At 45.7% G+C, this 25,505-nt stretch overlaps 1 protein-coding gene across 5 annotated transcripts in view; it reads right to left on the bottom strand.

The window, feature by feature from the left end:
* The window catches only part of LOC135902931 (harmonin-like), a 179,010-nt gene that overhangs the window by 35,574 nt on the left and 117,931 nt on the right, over positions 1–25,505 (bottom strand). For all 5 annotated transcript variants that reach the window (XM_070535803.1, XM_070535805.1, XM_070535804.1 and 2 more), the window contains 2 exons: positions 688–796; positions 575–599 (listed from right to left, as the gene is read on the bottom strand). In XM_070535803.1, coding sequence (XP_070391904.1) covers positions 575–599; positions 688–796 — 134 coding nt within the window. The remainder of the gene's footprint in view (positions 1–574; positions 600–687; positions 797–25,505) is intronic.

The raw sequence follows: 25,505 nt of genomic DNA, 5'->3' as shown, positions 1-25,505 counted from the left end.
TGTACCAAGACTTGAATGCATGTTACACAGCCACAGGGCAGTCGAAATTATTTCCGAACCCTTGTTTCGCTAATGCGAAGGTTTCTGCTGCTATTATAGTCTATGTACATTAGTTACCTGTATTATGTTGTTTTAGAACACCAATAATGAATTCACCGTTGTGCTCGTCACTTAACTTAGCTATATTGTTTTCATATAATTCTTTATATTGCATGTATCTCTATTTGGTAATACGTTTCCCTCTCCTGCAAGGACCTGTGTTGGTCAGCAGTATTGTATAAATAAATAAATAAGTAAGTAAGTAAATAAATAAATAAGTAAGTAAGTAAATAAATAAATAAATAAATAAAATCACGCATTAAGCGATTGTTACTTCAGTATTGTGTCAGCTGCTGTACTCCGGAAAAGCAGCAGGGTCGGTGAAGTTGTTTGAAGAAAATTTTTTTCCTGTTGTCTTTCGTCAACGTTTACATGACGAAAACTCAACAACAAAATCATTCACGAATCAATAATACAAGTGTGTTTGAGCTGGAAAAATAAATTCCTGCGGGAGGAAGAAAGTGAGTCTACTCACTCTTTGATAGGAATCATCCCGACACCTGCGAGAGAGACGGGGGAGAACAGTGTTCAGCACGTCGGCACGCCACAAACATAATTCGTTTCCGACAGAGGGCGGTGACTACTCACTTTTGACTTTGAGTACGATGTTTGGCTTGGCCTTGAGCAGCGCCAGGACTTCTTCGTGGATGAAGTGATCGATGGGATAGCCATTGATGCGGATGATCTGGTCACCGACCTGCGAACGCAGAGAGAAAAAAGAAAGCAAGGCAGATAAGACTTTAAGACTTTACTAGACTATATATATACTATTACACGTGTCCATATTTATTTATTTTACTGCTACGTGCGTTGCAACTGCTACTTCTTTGTATTTGTTATCCATAGGTATTTTGCATTCTTTAGTTATCGTTTCTTTCCTGTTGTTGAGTTATTTCTATGTCCCCGCTTGGCCATTCCTATAGTATAAAATCTCGGAACAGGGATATTTTGAGGTAATTAGGTAAATAAATAAATAACATTCCGGCAGCATGTTAAACTCCTGTAACACGTGGAGGCGAAAGCGTGCTGCACACGTGGTAATGCATTAAGTTATACGATCGGAGGGGTCAGGCTTCTTGCAAGACATAACGAGCCGCAGTGCGAAGTAAACGTATGGCGCTGTAGGTCGACCTCCTCAACGACACATGCGAGCACCTAACGCATTACGTAGAGGTTCTTTCTTCCTTTCTTTCTTTCTTTCTTTCTTTCTTTCGTTTCTTCGTTCGTATTCAGGCATTGCATCTTTGCTTGCAGGGGTATGAGACATTGCTGATAATTATATTTTTTGCGTCATATTTTTTGCATCGCTGGACTAGATGCCGCTTTTTTCGGGTATGGGCCATTTCAACGAGCCACTTATAAGGCTTTCGCCATAATAATGCTTGGCGGGTGCTTGTTGTTGTATATCAAAGCCGGCTGTCCCAAGTTCAAGGCAAAAAAAATTATTTGTCCCCCTTTCTCCCACATAATACGCATGCACAGACCGAAAACACACATATTAAGACTACAAAAAAAAATCCTAATTGCAAAGAAGCCCAAAATATAAAGCTAACCGTTATTAATTTGTCCCATCAAGACCCCGCGTTCAGTAGTAGAAGTTCGTGTCCTCCGTGCGATAACATTGTTAATATGCGCATACACGAGTGCCATTGTTCAAGCAGTTTTGAGAGCAAGCACTCGATATAAGAAGAGTTACCAATAATCTACGAATCAAATCAAATTATTAGCTTGCTGCTCGAGAGGGAATCGCGTAAGGCTGTCAAAGGACTTCATTGACGTCAATGCCATTGCCAGTGTTTCAATGACGGGCTTAGCGCAACACTTCGAAGCTTAACACATAGGATTGTTCGCTCCTATGCGGTCACTCCTATGCGTTCCCTTAAACTACGATAACGATGCTGATGAAAATGATGACAACTGCGTTGATGAACGCGTATTTCTATGCGACCCTGATAATCCCTTCCACGACATTCTCAAAACAGCAAGAAGAGAAAGAAAAAAAGAACCGGACCATGCAAATTTTATACCGTAAGCTGTCTCTTGAGTTCCTGCAGGGTGCAAATTCTTGCATTTAATAGTCTGTGAAATAAATAATTGGGCTAAGTCTCGTCTGGTCAGGAAGTAGATTCGTACTGTAACCACGGTGAATGGAGCGCCTACCAAAATGGTGTCGTCGAAGGGCGTAGACACTGAGGAAGGCTTTCCGTGTGGCAATGTTTTTTTTTATTTATCATGTTTATAATATTCAATTAGACCGTCTCAGCGCATAGTTAATTCGAACGGGGGCTCAAATATAACAAGCCCGTGCACAACACATAAAATAGTAATCACTGCTACACAACTCCTATCGCTATTCAGATTTCTTCTGTCTTTAATTTTTTTTATTATTATTATTTATTTTTCATTTTTTTTACAGTAACGACAGTTGCGGCTCATCGGGCGAATTGCCGACCGGTGAACTGCATATCAGTCCAGTTCGTGCTTCAGCCATTAAGTATTCCGACACGGCTCGAGACTCGTGCGTATAGGAGCCGCTGTGCCGGTTTCGTCACAAAAAGCGAACAAAAAAAAATAATCGGGGGCGAAAAAGAAAGCGGGAAGACCCAGATTTCGAGAACAAAGATAACCGCAACGACCAAAAATGAAAAGAAAGAAAGCGGCCATTCTCTTAATACATATATACCACACATCGCAGACGCGCCCTCTTATAACACCCTGCGCATGCATCGCACCGCGCTCCTCCTCCTCCCTCCCTCCCTCCCTCCCTCCCTCCCTCCCTCTCTCTCTCTCTCTCTCTCTCTCTCTCCGATTCAACCCCCTGTATCCGACGGAGGAGATCACAAGAGAAGGCGGAAACGCCGCAAAGCCGTACGACCGAGTCGTTCGCCGCGAAGCAGCCTTTTTTTCCACGTGAACGGCTTCTCGTCGCCGTCGCCACCTCGTCTCGCGTCACTCGCCGCATGATCGCGGGTTGCGAGGTAGAAGCGCGCGCGCTATGCAGCGTTGCATACGCGTATGCATACGCGCACTGCTGTGTGAGCTCGCTCGCGGCTGCTGGATCTATTCATCACGCGGGGGGGGGAATCGGGAACGCCGCGGGAAAACGTGAGCGGACGCCCGCGCCACCAGTGTATTGCGCGCCCGCTGCGTGCGGTTGCGCCTACATGCGCGTCTCTGTGCGTGTCAGTGTGCAAACGTGTATACTATGCATACGTGTATACAATACTACTACTATAATATACTATGGTGTGCGCGTGTACACCCACGAACAAAGGTATACGGACCACAGCGTGGCCGAAAATACGAAATTTCTTCGTAATTAACGTGCATAAATGGAAACTGACGAGCGTATATACTAAAGAGAATTCGTAATGCCAAGTTTGGACCGCACTCTTTTAATTTCAACTTGCATTCGCAGACGGAGGAGCAAATGGGTTTCATCGCTCAATCGCTGGTCCGTGTACTTTTATCCACGGGTGTACGTGTGCCTGTGGCAGCGGGCACAGTTAACGCGCGTGTGCCCGCAATATCGTGCGCGCTTCCTATCTTTTCGCGCGCACGATCAGTCGGTTACAAAAAGTTTAAGGGACCCGAGTTTCAACCACGAATGCGAATTCTCGTTCTGAATTAAGACACGACGCTTCTAATTTTATGAATACGTCGCTGTGTGGCGTGGCTCGCAACAGGCCATGCTACAGAGATTGATACTTTGAACTAGAATTTGTGTGTTGAGGGAATTCGAGGGGAATTCAGCGTTTTCGCAGACGCCGTTATTACGTGTAAACTTTTGTTGCCGTTTGCGTGTGTGCGTGCGTCTCTCTCTCTCTCTCTCTCTCTCTCTCTCTCTCTCTCTCTCTCTCTATATATATATATATATATATATATATATATATATATATATATATATATATATATATATATATATATATATATATATATATATATACATATATATATATATGTATAGTCATATCATGAGAAGCCAACAAACATTGACACCAAGGACAACATAGGGGGAGTTACTTGTGCTTAATAATAACTAAAGTAAAGAAACGATAAATCAATGTAAATTAAAGTGCATGAAAAAACAACTTGCCGCAGGTAGGAACCGAACCCACAACCTTCGCAACGTCCGTGGTGTCAGTGTTTGTTGGCTTCTCATGATATCACTAATAAAAATCGGGTCCCTCGATTAGCCCCCTTTGTTGTCGTTTATATATATATATATATATATATATATATATATATATATATATATATATATATATATATATATATATATATATATATATATATATGTGTGTGTGTGTGTGTGTGTGTGTGTGTGTGTGTGTGTGTGTGTGTGTGTGTGTGTGTGTGTGTGGTGTGTGTTTTAAACTAATTTACACCCCCTTTACAAGTGTCAGGACGCGAGACTCCTCTTGCGTGTGCGTGTGTGTTCCTGCAAAGCTAGTGTGCTTGCGTTAGTGTGCATGAGTATGCGTGCTACATAGCACGGGCGTTATGTCGCACGTCCCTCCCAGCGTATACCTGTAGGCGCGCTAAGCCGCGCTATCCAGCCGCCTATTCCTTCCTCCTTCGGGTGGCCCAACAACGACCGCGCAGGTCACGCCGGCGCGGCGCCAAGCGGCGAGGAGTCAATTGGCGGCGGTACACCGCGGATTTACGGCGCATTAAAAACGCGCCACGTGATATACGCAGCGCTCCGTCTTTTTTCCCACGAGAGCGCGTGACAAACCGCTCCAGCCAGCGATGGCGCACGGCGAGCCAGAACAAAGAGAAAAGAAAAATGAGCGGCGAGGGTAAAAACGCAGAGATATACTCCCGATCGTGCGCTTCGTGTGTTGCGAGATCACACCTCGCATCGTAAGCTTCTCCATCTTCCGGCTTCTCTCCTCGTGTCTTTTCTTTTCTCTCTCTCTCTCTCTTCGGTTCATCGTTTTGTTTTCGTATACTCCGCGGCCAGAGCGACATCGCCGCGAGATCGAGCTAGTTTCGTGCGGAGATCGTTTTATCGCTGGCTTGTTCCGTGTCAGCGAGAACACGCCTGGCTTCCAGCTAGGCCAGCGAGAAATCGCCGAGCTATATAGGTTCGCGGGCGTATATATACTCGCTGCCACTGCTCGTATTGCTCGGATACGTGTTGCGCTTGCAAATCTCCTTCGTGCCAGTCGTGAACCACTCCTTTCGCCGTTCTTCTCCGTGTCTCATCTCAACGGACCTACTAAAGTTCTCTGCACTGTACAGACTCAAACGTCTCACGGAGGAAAAAAATGCACACAGGAATGCGAACTGCAACCGTACAAGTTTGCAGTTTCTGCGGGATCACTGTTTACGTGTTCTTTTTCTCTTATTTTTATTGCGAAGCATTGCTTCCGAAATTCAGGCGTTTTATTGAGTGTGTCTGTCTATCTAGCTAGCCTCCTATAGCGTCGTGATGCCGTCGTGGTCGTTGCTTCAACCGGATATATATATCGGAACAGGCATGGGGCGGCATGGCACGCATGCATACATAACATGAATGACATGTCATGAGATCACTGACATGACAAATTTGCCATGGCTTACATGTCCTGACATAAACTGTACGCTTTAAATGTGTGTGTGTGTGTGTGTGTGTGTGTGTGTGTGTGTGTGTCTTCCCCCCCAAAAAGCCTATATGCGCGTAATCCCCAAGGAATACGCATGCACATCTTTCTGAAAGGTTACTTTGACGTATACTTATTCCCGCTGTTTTATTGTGTTTATGCGAGTCCATCGCGACTCCTTTACCATTAAAAGTGCTTTTTGTTCTCTCTCTTTTAAGAACGAAGCTGTTATGACGGGATTTCCACGGCCGTTTTTTGCATGTTGAAAGCGAACGGCGTGCGGCGGCGTGCTAGACATAAAATGTCAATCAAAGAAGAACCAGCAACTCAGACTGCATTAAAACCCCGAACTCGCTTTGAAATGTAACAATTAAAAGTTACACAATAAAGGTTGTACCTTACGTATATACCTCGCTCGAATGGACAACTAATTATTTTATTGTTTATCTCAGCCAGCAATTTGGCATTTTTATTTCTCACGTCTCTTTTAACCGGATTCGCTTTGGGAAGTCAGCTAGGAAGGGCAAGAATCGACAAAAAGTTTCAAGGATATCGCGTCTGGGCCTTTCAGCTAAGATCGATTTTAGTTTCACCAAATTTTAGTCGAACAGTGGCAAGACAAACCTGCCCGTACTTCGGGCGGGTATGAGAACTCCCTTATAACGCTTCACTGTCCTTAACATATGAATTGATAGAATGGGCTTCCATCTGCGATGGTTCTTTTGTTGTAGCTATCTTTTTTTGTGTATGTGTTTTTTTTATAGACGCTGTGTCATTAGTATCCCAATTTTCCGTGTTGTCGTCGCCTAATAGATGAGGGGCGCTTGTGGGTCCTGCCTTCGCTGGTATCTAAATGGCACCGAGCAGGTGAGAAATGTTCGATTGGCTGTTTTGTACCTCGTCTGTATAATGCCAGTTACCGAGTGCCTTTTCACACGCCTAAATACTGGAAATGCTCCAGATAACGCGATTTCTTATCGAAAGCCATTCAACAGGAGCGACCCGTGGTAAAATTTATTGACGACGCCGAGTTCGGATCAGGTTATAATTAGCGCCTGTACGGTTATTGTCACAACAGAAGTGCAACAGAGTTCAAACGAAAATACCAAAATGTAACAGGCTTTTAAGCAGCATGATAGCAGCAAAATGATATACGTGAAAATAAAATGCCAGCAAGCCACTTCTTCCTTCTTTTCTTTCCTTTTGTCTTTTCCTGCAAGTTCAGTGGCAACGACAAACGCGGTTTTCTCCTTAAATTAAACTAATTTCTTGGGTTTCGCGTGCAAAACTCGCAATCTAATTACGAGACACGCCCTCTAACGGAGTATTCCGGATTAATTTCCATCACCTGGAGTTCTTAATTTAACGGGCACCGGGGCCCGCGCGGTGCACGGTGCCACGAGAGTTTCTGCATTTCGCCGCCATCAAAATACGGCCGCCGCGGCCAGGAACCGAACCCGCAACCTCGTGCGTGTAGCTAGCGCAGCGCCATATAGCCACTAAGCCACCACGGCGGGTGCACATTATCATCGCAGTACCAATCTATTTGAACAAAATTCGCTGTGTATATACATGAGCACACATCGGCGCTATAGACCGGCTATTTCCTCCAGGTCTGCTATATACTATAACGCCCCACTTCCAAAAAAGGCGAATTCAGAACCTGGCCCGCATACCGCGAACGACCGCCCGAAAAGTCTCACGCGGTTTAGCGACGGACGAAGCGGGGCGAAAACGCTATAGGCGCGGGCGCAAAATAGTAACATCAGGCGCGCGTTAATGAAAACACGCACGCTCATGCCACGCGCAGCGAGAGCACAACAAAAAAACAGAAACTGTTGTTCCACGCCGCATACGTGAAGAGCTATAGAAACGGCTTCACAGCATACATGTACACCCCTACAACTGCTTCCTCGGACGAGGTTTTACAACAGCAAGTGTCGAGCCAACGCTACAGCCGCGCGAGCTCGTCGCGTGCTTTCACGCGTCGTTTGGTCACGGATAACGGAACAAATCAAGGACGCAAATAGGAGAACGCGGTATATATATATATCCGAAGGCGTCAGCACTGAGGAAGCTTCTTCGAGTCAGTTGTGCGCTCGACGAACTGAGTGCGCACCCAAACGGGAGCACGTGGTGTCCGCGCACGCGAAATGTGTGTATACGTTCACGCGATGCGAGCGCGCGCAACCGCGTAGGCTTAACGCTGTTCCCGGTTCGTGGCGAGAGATCGCGAACATGAAAAAAAAAAAAAGAAGGGAAATAAACTGAGCGAAGGCATAAGCGTATGATATTCAAGTATGCGTGGAAACTTAGCGGACCATGTGTGGGACCAAGACGGTGGCAAAGAGGCAACCCCGGAGATTCCTTGGCGCGCGCCAGTTCTGGGTCGGAAACGAAAGAAAGAAAGGAAGAAATACACCACAAATAATAAACACTGAAGCGAGCGATGCAAGGGCGGTTCGGAGTCACGCAAGGCGCTCAGCGCGTGGGGTCGGGTGCAAGCGGTGACTCGCGGCGCAAGGTTGAGAACGTGGGCAAGCCGAGAAAGAGCGAAGAATGGAGAGAGATTAATAGCCAGAGCCAAAGACGGAAGCCGACCCACAAGACAGCGGCACGCTGCGCGACCACCACGGCGGCCCACAATGGGCCACCGACCACCGCGCGAGCGCGCGTCCTTGTCTGCAGGGGCGATGTGTATATACACGCGGTCGGGACATGCAGGGCGCGCGCATGCGCACAGGGACGAGAAGAAATGAAAAGAAAGCCGAAGAAAAGGTGAGAAACGAGGCCCTCTTGGTCTACAAGTGAGCCGCGGGGGCACACGCGCCCCTACACAGAAGTATACAGCGGGGTGCGAAGTGCTGGGGAGAGAGAGAGAGGGGGGGGGTGTTGCGTTCCACCGTGCGTACGGGAGCGTGCCACAGAACCGTTATGGCGCAACTGGACCGACAAGACGGAGCGCGGAAGAAGTTAAAAAAGAATGAAGAAGAAAATGACAATGGGGACTGAAGCCGGCCACACGTGCGAGTTGTTCGCTGACCGCCGCGACAACCATTAGCCGAGCTGGCCCCAAAGAACGCATGCACCCGCTGCCTTCCTGCATGGAACGCGAAGTCGCCGCGCAAACGCGCCACAGACGGCAAGCACGCGCTGTTCGGCTGCTTCACCCAACTGCCTCCAGCTACTCCAGCAGCAGCCATTTACCCCATATTCTCTCTTTCTCTCTCGTATTATTGTTCTCTTTTTTTTCATTTCCTCCGCAGCCGTTCGATAGCCGAGAGTAGTGGACGCCCAATTCGGCGTTGGAACGAGAGGCGCGCAAGTGACACGTGGGACAAACCCGTTGCCTAAAGTTGGCAGCCGGAAGGAACGATTCCAGCGAGGCGGGAGGAACACGCGTGCCCATTCGAGCTATAAGCACTAGTGGCTGCGGTCGTATAGTAATCGGCCTCCAGGCATATCTACGTGTGTACGGACGCACGAAATCGTTCCCCCAGAACTCAGCGTATATACGCGAATTGCACGAAGGCGACCGTCCAGGCGTGGCAAACGAGCTTGAAGAGGAAACCCGAGTTCGCTTGATACGTCGTCTACAGTATATCCGAATTCCGCCATGTGCCAAATGACACTTTGGCGACAGCGGGCGGGACAGAGAAGAAAAGATGGGACTCTGGATTCCGGGTTGGCAACTACAGTGTTCAGCACTGCAGGTGGGTGCGCCTACTGACTGCAGGAAAAGAACACAATATGTTTCATCTATTATACCGGAAAGCAGCAGTATATATGCTGGAAAAAGTACCTGTTAGAGTTCATATAGGAAATTTTCCTTTTCATGAAACTTCGTCTACCCCTGCGGATTTTTTTATTAATTCATTTCTTGTTCCTAGAGCAGCTGGTATGTCGCTTCATGACGATGTGAACAAAGGAAGTCATCATCATCATCATCATCATCATATTTATGTCCACTGTAGGACGAAGGCCTCTCGCTGCGATCTCCAATTGCCCCTGTCCTGCGGCAACCGATTCCAACTAGCAACCGCAAATTTCCTAATTTCGTCACACCACCTAGTCATCTGCCGTCCTATATACTGCGCTTCCCTTCTCTTGGTACCCATTCTGTCACACTAATGGTCCAACGGTTATCTAATCTGCGCATTACATGACCTGCCCAGCGCCATTTTTTTCTCTCAATGTCTATTACTATATCGTCTATACCCGTTTGCTTTCTGATCCAAACCGCTCTCTTTCTGTCTCTTAAAGTTATGCATATCATTCTTCGTTCCATCGCTCTTTGCGCGGTCCTAAACTTGTTCTCAAGCTTCTTTGTCAATCTCCAAGTCTCTGCCCCATATGACAGCACCGGTAAAATGCACTGATTGTATACTTTCCTTTTGAATGATAACGGTAAGCTCCCTGTAAGGAGCTCACGAGGTTTGCCGTATGCGATCCAACCCATTTTAATTCTTCTGTGAATTTCCTTCTCATGGCCGGGTTCCCTGTGATTAATTGACCTAGGTAAACGTACTCCTTTACAGAATCTAGAGGCTGACTTGCGCTCTTGAACTCTTGTTCCCTTGCCCGGTTATTTATCATTATCTTTGTCTTCTGCATATTAATCTTCAGCTCCACTCTTACACTCTCCCTGTTAAGGTCCTACGTTTGCTTAAAGGGGTGTCAAAGAGAAGCATTATAAATCTATTTACATTGATAAAGAATTCCTTAAAACTCAATTTCCGTTTATATCGCGGTAACAGGCTGAATATTGGAAAAGAAAACGGTCAAAGTCATCCGCTGTGGTTGCTTAGTGGCTATGGTGTTGGGCTGCTAAGCACGAGGTCGCGTTATCAAATCACCACCAAGGCGGCCGCGTTTCCATGGGGGCAAAATGTGCAAACACCCATGCACTTAGCTTTAGGTGCACGTTAAAGAACCGCAGGTGGTCCACATTATTCCGGAGTTCTTCACTACGGCATGCCTCATAATCATATCGTGCCTTTGGCACGCAAAACCACATAATTAAAAAAATTTAAGCTTGCAGTTGTTTTCTTCGCGCCGAAATACCAGCGCCGCCACGTCTGTGACGTCATGGCCAAATTTCATTTTTTTTTTAGGCCTTGCGGCACAGTAAATATTTCTGAAGCGCGGTAAGTTCAGTTTTTGGCTTCCTGACTTCTTTTAGTACATAATGAAGCCAATCTTTGCACATAAGAAAGTAACTAGACCAGAGCGACTAGTGGCCGCCAATATCCCATGACGTCACGGGGAAATAGTGCAAGAATATGAAGGTGGCGTCGCCACCCGTCTGTCGCGTTTGCGTCTTTTATGGCTTCATTTCCAGGCAACTCCTCACAGCAGGAGTGGTTTTCTTGGCGTTGTCGAAAAGTAATTTACTAAAACAGCACAAATAAGTGTGCTCGTTAGCGTCTCTTTAAGCCTGCGCGGATGCGGATTTAACTAAATACGAGGTATTCAACATAAATCTCGCGATATTTGCCTCTGCTTTCAAGCCAGAGATGTCCGTTGATTCATGCAAGAAATTTAAACACCGAGACCTGCAGGCAATGACGACAGGAACAGGGGTCGCACAGCCCAAAGTTATTTAGGAGCACTTTGGAGCAGACTAAATTTAATTTTGGAGCAATTTGAAGCAGATTAAGTTTCATTTTGAAGAAGCTTGGAGCAGGCCAATCTGAATTTCGGTGGAATAATGGACTATGGCAGCGCGCTTCGACAAAACCACGACGAATTAACACGAGCGCTCTACTGCAACTGCCTTAAGTATAGTGTCTCATATAAGCTGAATTTTGAAGCAGATTACTTCGATACTGAAAACGCCTCGCGCATGGAAATTTCGGTAACAGTACTTGTGGATTTTTAATTAGCGATAGCAATCACAAAAGCATGCATTCTGCAATAGTGAGTCAGAAATTGTTTAATGTAGCCCAATACATATTTTATAAATACATACGCGAATCCTAACCAACACACATCGGTTCGCACTCTATATGCTTGCGTTCTCGAAATCCGTACTGTAAAATAATTTACGCCCTTAAAAGTGAAAAAAAGGTGTAAATGTGTCTATAACTCACACCCTTAAGGTGTCAGCTATATAAATCACATGCTAAGTGTGTGAGTTATAGACACATTTACACCCTTTTTCATTTTCAAGGGTGTACATTATGTTACAGTGGCGGGGGAAAATTAACTGCCAGAACCAAGGTTTCATACGGAGCTCGAGAACATCCACCATGTATACGAACAACCTACACAAAGGGTGACGTCGTTCTCTTCAATCAGCCAGCACGTCGACTGCATATAAAATTTGTTTTTGCTTTTTTTATATATCTAACGTGACAAGACAACAAAGGAGGGAGAAGGTATGTGTTAATAGTCGTTTGGCACAACCGCGACGTTATTTTACTGCAAGTGCCTTCGTCTGAGTGCACCAGCCAACCAGTCAAATTGTGACGGGTCACCGGACAGCTGCCACGTGAGTATACGGAGGCGCAGATGTTAGGCCCAAATGTTATCGAATAGCGCGCGGCCGTACAATAACAGCTAACGACAAATAATTTCTTCAGCACGTCCCCGTGCAAGATGTTTCGCAACGGGAATTGAACGACACACTGGCGAACAAGCTGGCGCCAATGTGCAATCGCATTTTTTTTTTTCGTTTACAGGTGCACGGTCTCTCATGTGGTGGCTGTGACCCGGATTTAAGATACAGAATGCCGAAACTTGCACGTAGCCGACAGTAATCGGCGGTGCTCGCTCGTTAGCGAGCAATTCAGGTCGTCATACATCATAGTTGTAATCGGAGGGCCTCTTCGAAGAACACGCTTTACTTCTTTTTTTTCCCAATTTCTTTCGCTTCATGTGTTGCGCTCATATTGTGTCAAATGCAGAAGCGCGAGCCAACGCTGCGGCCTCACGCGTGCAGTAACAGACAAGAACACAAAATCGTACTTGCGTCTGGGAATACTTCGAGTATATATCTATAGCGATCACGTATCGGGATTAGTTCGAAGAACCGCGTCATGTCGCCGCGAGTTGGGACAGTGAAAGCGACCGTGACACCGAACGTCGGGTGCATTAATAATCTCTTTCGCCGATCGGCCTCGTAACAGTGAGCGTATGCCTATGCATGCCGGGTTTAGCGAGTAGTTTCGACACGGTGAACCGTTAGATGAAGTGTCATGCGTGGAAGTAGCAGTTGAGGCGCGATCCTGGCGAAATATTTTTGCCATTATGGCGCCGTTATTGCCATCGAATCCTTTCGGTGTATCAAGAGGCTGTTCTTAAAATCTTTACGAGTTTGTTTGTTTGTTTGTTTGTTTGTTTATCTATTTATTTATTTATTTATTTATTTATTTATTTATTTATTTATTTATTTGTTTGTTTGTTTGTTTGTTTGTTTGTTTGTTTGTTTGTTTGTTTGTTTGTTTGAGAGAATGTACTTTCGGCCTGACCTACTACCTTGTTCATGTATACGATATAGTATCTGTACAAGCACTTGAGTGCAGTAGATTAAGTCTCCGTAACTAAAGCTGCCAGTTGCCAAGATCTGGATTAAGATGGTTGTGATACTGCATATGTTAGACATTTCGCAAGAACGAACTCAACGGTCGTTGACTCTCACAGTTTGAGTCGCTAGATGCAGTGCCAAATTTCCATACAAGACGTGGTACTGTGCGAATACTTAAATTGCGTCTACAGCAGCAGAACTTGCGGCTCTTCAAGGTGCACTCAATTCCGTGCTCCAGCAGCCACCAAATCGTTGGGTGATCTTCTGCGATTCCAAAGCAGCCCTAGAAACTCTGCAATTTGTAGTACGTCATGGGTTACGCGAGCAGCTGTAGTGTACGAAATAAGGCACGCTCCTCACTGCTCGCTCAAGAAAAGCCACGACAGTAACATTCATTGAAGTAATAAATGCAAGGCGCAGAAGACCAGGACTCAAGACGAAGAACACAAACGACAGGACCGGCGCCGGTCCTGTCGTTTGTGTTCTTCTTCTTGAGTCCTGGTCTTCTGCGCCTTGCCTTTACCACTTCAAGCATGAACCAACTAGCCCAAGCAAGAGTTTTACTTGAGCATATTTCATTGGTTACCGAGCCATTGCGGAATTGTCGGCAACGACAAAGAAGCTGAAGCTGCGCGTTCGGCTCGAGTTTTTGCGTCCGTCCTGGATTGCGCGCTCGATTGCGGACGAGCCTGGTGCCTGAGCTCCCGAACACTGGTTCTGGTCAAGTAGCTGGCGGTTTTCTTTTATTCTGTCTCTTTAACGTAATTGTTTGTGGTCTTTTGTTTCAATATCTGCTAACCTTTCAGAGTAATTACTTGTTTCTTTGCAATGTCACTCTCATCGCCAGGCCAGGAGGCTTCCTCCTGGTCGGCTTCTGTTCCTAACTCTGATTTGCCGGTGGAGCTTTTCTTACGCAGTGGGACGAGCAGCGTTCCTGTGGCTTTGGTTCCGAGTGATGGCGGTGTGATTCGCATGAAGAATCCTAAAGCAATTCAAAGCGAACTCCGGATGGCCTCGGCCAATTTTCAACAAATCACCGAGGTTCGACAGTTCGGCCGAGGGGGCATTCTTTGCTGCTCGTCTGACCAGGCTTGTGTTCAAGATTTACTGAAGTGCGATGTTTTCGCGACACATCCGGTGAGCAGTTTCATTCCTCATCACCTTGCATGTACCAAAGGCCTAGTTCGCGGTGTCGACGTAAGTCTATGTCCGGCAGACATCTTGGAAATGTTTTCAGCGGCAGGCGTGATTTCTGTGTATCGTTGCAGCCGTGTCGTTGACAATAAGCGCATACCCACAGAAACAGTCATTGCTACTTTTGCTGGAATGAACCGCCCATCGGAAGTCAAGGCATGGCCACTTATATACCGAGTAGAGCCTCTATCACCTCGTGTCCTTCAGTGTCTAAAATGCTGGCGGTTTGGACACTCCATAAAAGGCTGCAGGTCAAACACACGATGCCGAAAGTGTGGAGAAGGCCATCATTCAAATGACTGTTCTTCCCGAAATGAGTCCTGCTGCCTTTGCAGTGGTTCCCACCCAGCAGATGAGCCTAATTGCCCTGCAAGGTCTAAAGAAGTACAAATCCTTGAAATAATTGATAGACGTCGATGTTCTCGTCGTGAGGCCATTGGAGAAATTCAGAGCAGATCTCAAGGGTATGCTGGTATAACGGCCCGTCAAACATTGTCTATGGAAAACTCAATCTCTGAGGCTGTGGCAGCTTCCGTAGAAAAGGCATTGGAGAAAGCAATGGAGCGTATCATGACAAATCTCACCGACTCCCTTGTACAGGTGCTGTCTTCACAACTAGCTAGGTGCCTTCAATTAAATAACAAAGCCAATATTGAGGATCTGGTGTCGGGTGTACCGCAGACTCCACCAAATGAAATATCGACCACGCAGACATTCACAAATAACAATTCATCAAAGCCATCAACTTCTGAGAGAGTCGACCAAACCTGTCTCTCCGACACAGATGGGATAGAAAATCAAGATGTAGATATGGACCCCCGATCTCTTAAACGAACAAGGTCACCGACAGGGAAAAAACATAGCTCTCCCACCAACTCCAAGGCAAAAAAGTACGTTAAAGAGATTCCTACTAAGAAGGACTTCTTAAAAGAGAGCGTTTTAGACCAAGCAGTCTCTGCTGCTCGGATTTATTCACAATAGGAACTTTAACAGTAATTCAGTGGAACTGTCGTTCCATACTTTCCGCTGCAACAGATTTATTATATCTTATTTCTAAATATTCTCCAGATATTATTGTTTTACAGGAAACTTGGCTTGTTGCTGGTCAGACTTTTCATCTAAAAAATTTCCGATGTTTTCGATTGGATCGCCTTTCTCGAGGCGGTGGTTTAGTTTTGTTTGTGTCATCAAAAATCTGCCATAGAGCTACTATAGCATACCAGATAATGTCCCCAGACTGTGAAATCTTAGCACTGGATATAATACTCCCTGGCTGCACACCTTTTTCTATAATAAACACGTACTTCCCCGCTGGAGTGCAAGATACCCGCTACCTGGATATCTCTATTGCTCGCAGTCAGAAGAACATCATACTGGTGGGAGATTTTAATTCTCATCATGTGTCGTGGGGTTTCCGAACGGACACTTGTGGAAAACGGTTGTGGGATTGGGTCTTAATGAATAATTTCTCTTGCCTAAATTCGAGAGCACATACTTTCGTACGGGGTCAGTCGCGATCTGCCCTAGATCTTACGTTTGCTACCTCGAACATGGTTGTCACCTCCTGGATGACTGTAGACTCCGGAACTAGTAGCGATCACCTCCCTATAATTTTTGAACTGCTTACCCCATTGACTAGTTTACATAGTAATGTGCGCACTTTTGTTAATTACGAAAAATTTAAAAATGCGTTAAAATCAGCTTTACACGCTCAGGAGGGCATGGAGAGGGATATTAAAGCAATGAGCCTATGTTCAATTCTAAAACAGACATCAAAAAAAGCTCAGTTTATCGTGCAATCTACTAAAGGTGGTTCATATTGTCCCTGGTGGAATTCGGACTGCGAGCGAGATTTTAGACGTAGAAAAGCTGCGTGGAAAAAGCTTTTATACAACCAAAGTCCTAATAATTGGGCTGATTATACATATATATCTAATACATTTAAACGAACAGTGTCAAAGGCTAAGGAGGATTATGATTCCAAGCACTACACATACCTTTCGAAATCTTGCAATAAAAAGGCACTGTTTAAATTTCTTCGATCTCGTAAAGTTATACCGGCGCCCGTGAATGTCGATTCTGTCGTTTTAACAACAAAAGAAGTATCGGAATCACTTGAGAAAATTGCTAAAGGACTTGCGCAACGTTTCAAACATAAATTGCCATTAGGCCTACAGAAACCTCCCTTAGGAGACGACTTTGAAACAGTAACAGTGACAGAGCTTCAAGGCATTATTAGTTCGTTACCGACGTCAGCCCCCGGTCCAGATGGAATTACAACAGGAATGCTAAAAGTTTTATTTGATTATGCGCCTCAGGACCTCCTAAACATAATAAATTTCTCTCTCAAAAATGCATGGGTTCCAAGAGAGTGGAGAATAGCTAAAATTATTCCATTATTAAAGAAAAAATCAGCAGGACTTGACTTAGACAACATAAGACCGATTTCTCTTACTTCCAATGTAGTCAAATTAATAGAAAGGGTTCTTCACGGCCGCATAACAAATTGGATGCAGGATGATACCCTTCTCAGTCCTTGCCAGATTGGATTTCGTCCCGGTCACTCCATATGGTGCGCCCATGTAGATTTAGAGAGCCGCATTAAACTTGCTCGCCGCAAACGAGAGTACGCAGCTTTGGTAACACTAGATGTATCAAAAGCATACGACTCTGTAGAACATGGTATTTTATTCGATAAACTTCAGTCTACGAATTTTCCTAAATATATAACCGCTTGGATCTATGAATTTATAAGAGATAGAGAGTTTTATTGTTACCAACACGGTATTTCGACTTCCCAACACAAGCAGACAAGAGGTGTACCACAGGGTTCCGTTCTTTCTCCTATATTATTTAACATTTTGCTAAGCACAATTCCTTTGTCTCCGGAAGTACGGGTTTATGTTTATGCCGACGATATCGCATTTTTTACGTCCGCAAATAATATACATTCACTACAACAGTCGTTGCAGAATTACTTAGGAATGCTGGAAACATGGCTAGAGGGGTTACGTTTGTCGTTAAATATTAGCAAAAGTGCGGTATTAGTTTTCCCATTAACTGCACAGGTGCATATATCTTTACAATACCGACAGGAAATCATTCCCCAAGTTGACGAAGTCAAGTACCTTGGTGTCATTTACGATGGCAAACTCACCTGGCACAGTCACATTGAATATATTAAAACAAAGGCAGAACGAGCCATAGGCATGCTCCGCCGGCTCAGCCACCGATGCTCTGGACTACGCAGGGATACTTTACTGATGATCTATAAAATGTATATTCGGCCCATATTAGAATTCGGCTGCGTAATATTTTCCGGTGGCCTGGCCTACAAAATTAAACCTCTGGTACTTTTAGAAAGAGAAGCTCTACGGTCATGCCTTGGCCTACCTAGATTTGTTGCCAACGTCGTTCTTTATCAGGAAGCTCATATACCCACCCTAGATTGCAGATTCCGCATACTTACGGTTCAGACATTTTTAAAAATTTACGATTATTTCAAAAGGCGTACGCAATATATATTTATCACGGAACCGTCTGAGTTTTTCCAAGTATCGTGGTCGAGATTCCACAGTCCTCAGGTAATATTCGTTCAAGAACAGTTACAAAAATTGGATGTGTCCCTACACCATGTTTACCAATCAAATGATGCCTTCCCAGACCTCAAAATTCAGTTCGATGACATATTTCCAAATCATGCTAAGCTATTACCAAGACGAGATTTAATTAATATCTTAAACGGCCACCTACACCAGCTAACCACTGACAATGTAATAGCTACGGACGCTTCTGTGTGCAATGAGAAGGCAGGAGTGGGGATCTTCTCTGAATCTCTTCAGTGGTCTTACTCCCTTCGGCTTCCCGACTTCACGCCTATATTTCAGGCAGAATTATTAGCGATAGCACTAGCATTACGAAAACTGCCCCAAAATGACCCATTAGCTGTTATTGTGACCGACTCGCTATCTGTATGCACAGCACTAACTGCATCTTTAAATTCAACAATTCAAAGAACATTTCGTTCGATGGTGCCTCCGTACTTACGAAAAGTACGTTTGCTTTGGGTACCCGGACATCATGGGTTGCATTTGAATGAAATGGCTGATTCTCTCGCACGAGCTTCCCTGAACGGCCCAATCATATCTGTTTTGCCGACATTGGCTTATGTCACCGCGGCTAGGTACAGAAATTTCGCTATATCTCAAAACTCTGCAATATCCATGCTAACACCCTCTTCTGATTTCCACCATCTTGGCTTCCCATGGCATACTAATTGGTGTCCTTCAAGGCAATTGGAAGTTTCCTTTACAAAATTGAGATGTCGCATACCTCCTCTAAATTTTTACTTACACAGGTCTGGTCTCGCAGTGTCCCCTCTATGTTCTTTTTGCAGTGAGCCTGAAACTGTCGAACATTACTTTCTCTCCTGCCGCCGCTTTCTAAGACAAAGAAAACTATTAGAATACTCATTTACTAAACTTAGCCTTTCGCTATCCTCGCCAACCATTCTTTCTTTTGGGGCGACTTCACTGGGATCCAGCCACAGGGATGCTTTTCTAGCAGTTTACAATTTCATCAGAGACACAAAAAGAGTACCTTGCTAACTTTCTAAAATTATCCATAATTTATATTATTTCATTTCTTCACGGTTACTTATTTTATTGGAATTCCTAACAATAATCAATTAAACTTCTAATTTACAGTACTCTCGTCCCACGCTCCACTATACAAATCTAGATTGTCTCTACTTCTAACCATACGGAAAACCGCCTGCTTCTTGGCCAATCCCCCATAGTGGGTACGCGCCACTCTCGAGGCCACAAGACAAGACAAGACATCAGCGGGTTCCTATACCACTCTCATGAACGGATGCAGAGCGGCAACTTCAATCACTCGCTCGCCACATCACGCTTCTGCGATGGAATTCACCGGGTTTCACCAACTCGCCCTTGCACTCACTCGACCCTAACTTGCGGCTTCGAATGCCACCTGGACTCTCCCGTCGCGAAATAACTTTACTATGCCGCGTGTGGTTGGGCGTCGCATTTACCAATGCCTATTTACTCCTAATAGGGATGACCAACAGTGCGGCGTGCAATTTGTGCGGGTGCGATTAGACTCTAGAGCACCTTCTGTGTCAATGCCCATCCTTTGACACTCAACGACGTACTCTACAAGCTATATAAACTCAGCCTGCTACATAGTAGAGCGCTCTCAGAAGAAAAGATCCATGGGCCATGGCCTATGCATTCTTGCACGCAAAGGGCCACAAATGCCCTTCTTCCCTTCGTGAAGGATACTGGATTGCACGAACACTTGTGACAGCGAAAATTCCTCTCCGACTGACTCTGTGGATGACTGACTCTGCTATTTTTCTTTTCTCTCCTTATCTATTCTTCCAATTTCCTCTTCCCTGAATGTTAGGGTAGCCAACCGGGCGCGTCCTTGGTTAACCTCCCTACCTTTCCCTCTTCGTTTTCCTCTGTCTCTCTCTTTCTCTCTCTCTCTCCATACAAGACAGACGTAAGAGCCAAATCCGGTGCAACGGCAGTCCTCGAGACAGTATAATCGGTGAAAGAACCTGCTTTCAACAATAATTTAGTATCAGACAGTACTCGTATTATACTGACACGAAATAGCTATAGTGGTACTGCTAATGGGGACTGATAGAATATGGACTTATATGGTATTGCCCAACCGCCAAGCCCTTGAATGCGAGCAGCAGGATTGTAAATAAATAAGTGTCTCCAGTATTATACATAAACACGCGGTCTTACACGCTACTGACGCTAGACGCTGAAACAGAGTTTTGTTCGACATATGGAACGCAGAACGCCGCTGAATCAAGGCACCATGCAATGTCCAAGAACTTCGTGACAACCATGCAGGCCGGAGATCTTCATCAACCAATAGAAGATCAAGACATCCGGCCCGACCGCTGTATTACTCTTTCTAGAGTAATAAAGTTTACTTCCTCCTCCTCCTCCTCCTCCGTGACAGCAAAGCTACCCTATGCAGATCACGCTTCCTTTAACAGGTGATCCGGATAAACCCATTTCAGAATCTCTAAAGCCTCCGTATAGGCTATTTCGCATATGTTTTAATTTGTAAGCAAGCAGCCAATTCACAATCACAGACCGCACTAAAGCCCCGGCATAACTTTGTCGCAATGGAGCTTCCGTGATGCGTTTTCGCGTCATTGTCCCCTCGCACATAGTAACACGGATGACGCTGCCTTTTATGGCTTTAAAAAGTAATATGGTATGACGTTTTCAACTTTGCCCACTTTAACTTTCTTTTTTCAGCTTAACATCAATTCATGCGAAACGTTGCCCGAGTACGAAAGAAAGAAAGAACTTACAAGCAATGCGCGGATGAAAATGCTACATTCAGAGCAGACGTACAGCCGCACAGACGTATGCGCTAATCATATTCCGTTTCCAATATGACAGACATACTCAGAGCAGCGCGAAATGGGCTGTCGCATTATACGCGCCACATGCAGGGCCTAAACAGGTCACGCGACGCGACGGTGCACAAAAAAATATATACATATGACAGCTCATATAGTCGTCGTGCGCATATATGAAAAGCTCACACGGCTTCCTGCGAATGTCTTCCGGCTGTATGCTGATGGCTTCCTGGCGCAAGAAACGACGCCGCAAGGGAGGCCGCCCCGCGGCTTTGGGATACGCGGCAATAAAGCGTGTTCCTGACAAGCACGCTGACGTGCGTAGACTGGCTTCACTCCTATACATAACCGCGCGCGTGTCAGGGAAACGGCGTGCGCCGTTTCCTCGACAACACAGTTTGCGACCGGAAATGCTGCGGCGCTTTAGGACACGCCTAGTGACCCCGCCTTGTAACGGATTTCTAGTGATACAAGGATCCGTGCAATCAGTGTCGGTTTGATCGCTGACGTTTAATTACGACGGTTATTATAGGGAAGTACAAGATCAGTTCCCGTACGCGTAAGTCCGCGGCATATAGTCACTTGGCGAGCTAGAACTTTACGAAGTTGTTTTGTAGACAAGAATTAACCAACAGAAGTGCCTCTTTTCATCTTTTTTTTTTAAGTCTTAAGTGCGGACGGAGTCTACCGAGAGCTGCTGCATGACCCCTCAGCCATGCAATGTCACGGATAGTCATTAACAATTGACGACTTAATAGTACCTTCTATGGAACACGGACATCCAATTCCATCTGTGACAAACGAAACCGTGTCCCTAGACACGGAGCATTATACTATGCATGGATTATTATGAGAGAAGTACGATTCACCTACCGTGGCGGACTTATCTGCTCTTTCGGCGGGCTCAGATGAATGGCCCTCAAAGGCCAGTGAAAGTATTCCCGCGCACTAGAAGAGCACCTACGGCACAACTACTTTCTTTCCTCAAGAAAGCATTACATTATAATATAGCGGCGCACGCAAGCATATATGCGTCTTTCTTTTTCTTTCTTTCTTTTCAAATCTCTTACTCTGGCATCAAAAATCGTAAGCTAACGTTTGTGGTCAGCCTCAGCCATCGTATCTCCTGTCATTCTTATACCGAGCACAAATGGCCTCCGTATAATGAGAACGACGCCGCGACAAGGATTGAGAACGATCACCTGCATGCTTCTGCCCTCCCCGAACAACTCTCGACGCAAGCGTTCAAACGACACCGCGACAAGTCGTACTCATTTGTCGGATAGGGTCCCGGCGCCACTCGCACATACAGACGAGGTCGCTCGACCGACACCGATCCACGAAGCGCTCCATGTCAGAGCCGCTGAGCCCGAGCGTCACGTGACAGCGGACAAACACGACGCGAAGAGGAACAGAGAAGTATAGCAAGAGGAACGTCGTGTATGGTTCACTTGGGTTCACCATGTATAGCTTAGACAAGCTACATGTTTTTCAGCAAAGGCGTCGTCACGCACATATTTGTGCGTGCCATGGTATAGTGCATATCACAGCGACTAGGAGGCAGCATCACGTGAAGATTTTGATGTCTAGCCATCAAAAAAAAAAAAATTCGCCGACGATTACGGTACTTCCTAATGCGAGATTTGTGCGCAGTTGTATACGTGTTTTCATTTCCCGATATATTTGGCTGGCGCGGACATTCTGTCTCATGCATGCAGCACGTTGCAAACGGAGTGATGTGTGGCACGACTGCCTCGCTAATCGGGAGATCGCGAGCGGTGGCGCGTGGGCGACGCGTGAGCGCGATTCACAGCAGTCGCCACAGACAGACCTTTGCTTACGCAGCGCTTTGTTTCCATACGGACGACGCGCGCTACTCTGGTGCCACCTCGTATCCATCGCCTCCTCAAAGCCCCTCTTGTGCAGCACTATGCTTTTTTTTTTCTTCTGACGCTTTCGCCATACCCTCCTCCTCGGTTTTCGGTCTCATGGTTCCGCTGCACCCTCCTCCTCCGCTTTCCTCCTCGCGCTCTCTTCGATATAGCCGTCTTTCATCTGCGGCTGCGCTCTGCGTTCGCTTTCATCCTTCGCTGTGTTCGTTCGTTCGGTTACGAGGGACAACGCCGACGCTAGGCGGGCGCCTAGGAGTCGCGCTCTAAAACACACAAAGGAAAGCTGTTGGGAAACAGGTGCTTACTGTACGTGATAGGCAAGCGGTAATTTCTATGGTCGCTGAGCGCGCGGAGTGTATGGCCGATCGCGACGCGGGCGCCACAAAAAAGCTCTGCCAATAGCCAAACAATGCCTTGAAAGATCCGGCATCCGAGTGTTCGGCCCATTTTCCAAGCATAAAAACGCAGAGAGGACCCAAATGGACAGATGAGGTTGCCTTGCCGAGGCTATCTGTCTGATGCCATGCTCCTTCATTATCTTCTAGGGGTGTACTCACGCGATCTCACGGAGGCCACAGTGCAACCTTACGTTGATGACGATAATATTAGAGTACTTTCTAAAGTGGTGGTAGCACATCAAGTTCGTTCTTATAACGTGTCTGATGTTATCTGAATACCGGGTGTTTCAGCTAACATTTTCAGTGAGTGAGTGAGTGAGTGAGTGAGTGAGTGAGTGAGTGAGTGAGTGAGTGAGTGAGTGAGTGAGTGAGTGAGTGAGTGAGTGAGTGAGTGAGTGAGTGAGTGAGTGAGTGAGTGAGTGCTTTATTTGAAAACAAGGTATTGACGGGTGACCTTGTTGTTAGGCAGCCACGAGCCCCTGGGCCCGGGCGGCTTCTTCAGCTCTCGTGATGGCCTTGGCCTCCATGTCAGGGTGGGAGCTTAGCAACACGGCCTCCCACTGCTCAGTATTACTTATTTCGTGATTTGTGTGATTTTCCGCTGGGCAAGACCACATAATATGGAACAGATCCGCCTTTTTCTTACAACGGTTCCATCTATTAGGGTATTAATCCGGGTATAGTAGTAGTGATAAGCTACGGGGTTGGGGGTAGGTGTTCGTCTGAAGTCGTCTACAAACTACTTCTTGTCACTTGTTAAGCGATTTGTGTGCTACGAGTACACTGCCCTGGCTAACCTGTAGTGTTATTTCCTGGTAACTGACCATGCGATTCCTCTTTGATCCTAGCTAACATTTTCAAAATTTTTTTAATACTGCCTGTGGCAGATAGTGAAATTCTAATCCATGAGTTGGTCGACTTGAAGAGGCGGACATTACTTGCACGATACACTGAAATGCATAATCAACTAATTGACAAAACGCACTAATTAAGTTTTTAAGTAATAACGTTATGGCACGCATAAGTCGGATGACGAAGCTGCAGTGACGATGATGGCACGACTACACCCGCATTACGACGACGGTCTGAAATTGAAGACATGATAGCGACTGCCTGACGATTAGGACATGACACGGGAGGAATAATCACGAGTGAATGACGTCAGTATTGTTACAATACAATGACGAAGAAAGATTGAGGTCCGTAGAACGACGAAAGGGGCATGAACACGACGTCCTGACGACAATCAAATGACGTTACTGAAGTGAAACTGATAAAAGGATGGCGTGATGATGACAACGACATGGCGAGAGTCAGATGACTACGTTGAAATGACGCCGTTGCAACGGCCACGACGGCACCACGACCCTAAATACATACCTAGTGGCCCTAGCTGCAGCTTAAGACTACTGGGTCGGAGCAGAAGGCGTGGGGAGGACATGACCAAAGTCAGATCACGAAGTTGGAATGATAACCATTGAACGCACACGTCAGCATTACTGACGGTGTGACAACGAATGCACGACGACTGTATGACGACGATGGCGTGACGACAACGGCATGACGAGTGCCGAATGACAAAGCTGGAATGAGGGTGATGCAAGGATTACGACGCCATCACTAACCCTAGCCCATACCTAGTGGCCCCAGCTAATAAACAACTTAGGTCATCGGTCGCGGTATAGATGGCGCGACGACGAACGACAAAACGAGGCTAAAATGCCACGAAGCTGGAATGACGAGAATGAAACGACCACGACGGCAGCACGACCAGGAGCACACAGTGGCCCAAGCAAATAGATAACTTGAGCCACTGCTCCATGGATCATTAAGAAGATGAGATAGATAGATAGATAGATAGATAGATAGATAGATAGATAGATAGATAGATAGATAGATAGATAGATAGATAGATAGATAGATAGATAGATAGATAGATAGATAGATAGATAGATAGATAGATAGATAGATAGATAGATAGATAGATAGATAGATAGATAGATAGATAGATAGATAGATAGATAGATAGATAGATAGATAGATAGATAGATAGATAGATAGATAGATAGATAGATAGATAGATAGATAGATAGATAGATAGATAGATAGATAGATAGATAGATAGATAGATAGATAGATAGATAGATAGATAGATAGATAGATAGATAGATAGATAGATAGATAGATAGATAGATAGATAGATAGATTTAAAACAGCTGAAGTAGGCAATGAATGCTATTCACATCAAAATGATGTGTATAGCTCACTGTCTATCAGAGTACGCTGAGGTCCTTTTGTTTGTTTTTAAGGCACTACCAGTGACAAGTTCTCGTCGCATAAGTCCAACTTGCTTGCAACTCTTTCTCGTCCAAAAGGCCTCTGACCTCGGCT

The sequence above is a fragment of the Dermacentor albipictus genome, chromosome 3 (assembly GCF_038994185.2).
Source record: "Dermacentor albipictus isolate Rhodes 1998 colony chromosome 3, USDA_Dalb.pri_finalv2, whole genome shotgun sequence".
Lineage (NCBI taxonomy): Eukaryota > Metazoa > Arthropoda > Arachnida > Ixodida > Ixodidae > Dermacentor > Dermacentor albipictus.
Note: the sequence above shows the minus strand (reverse complement) of the source record. Positions and strands in the feature narration are given on the sequence as shown.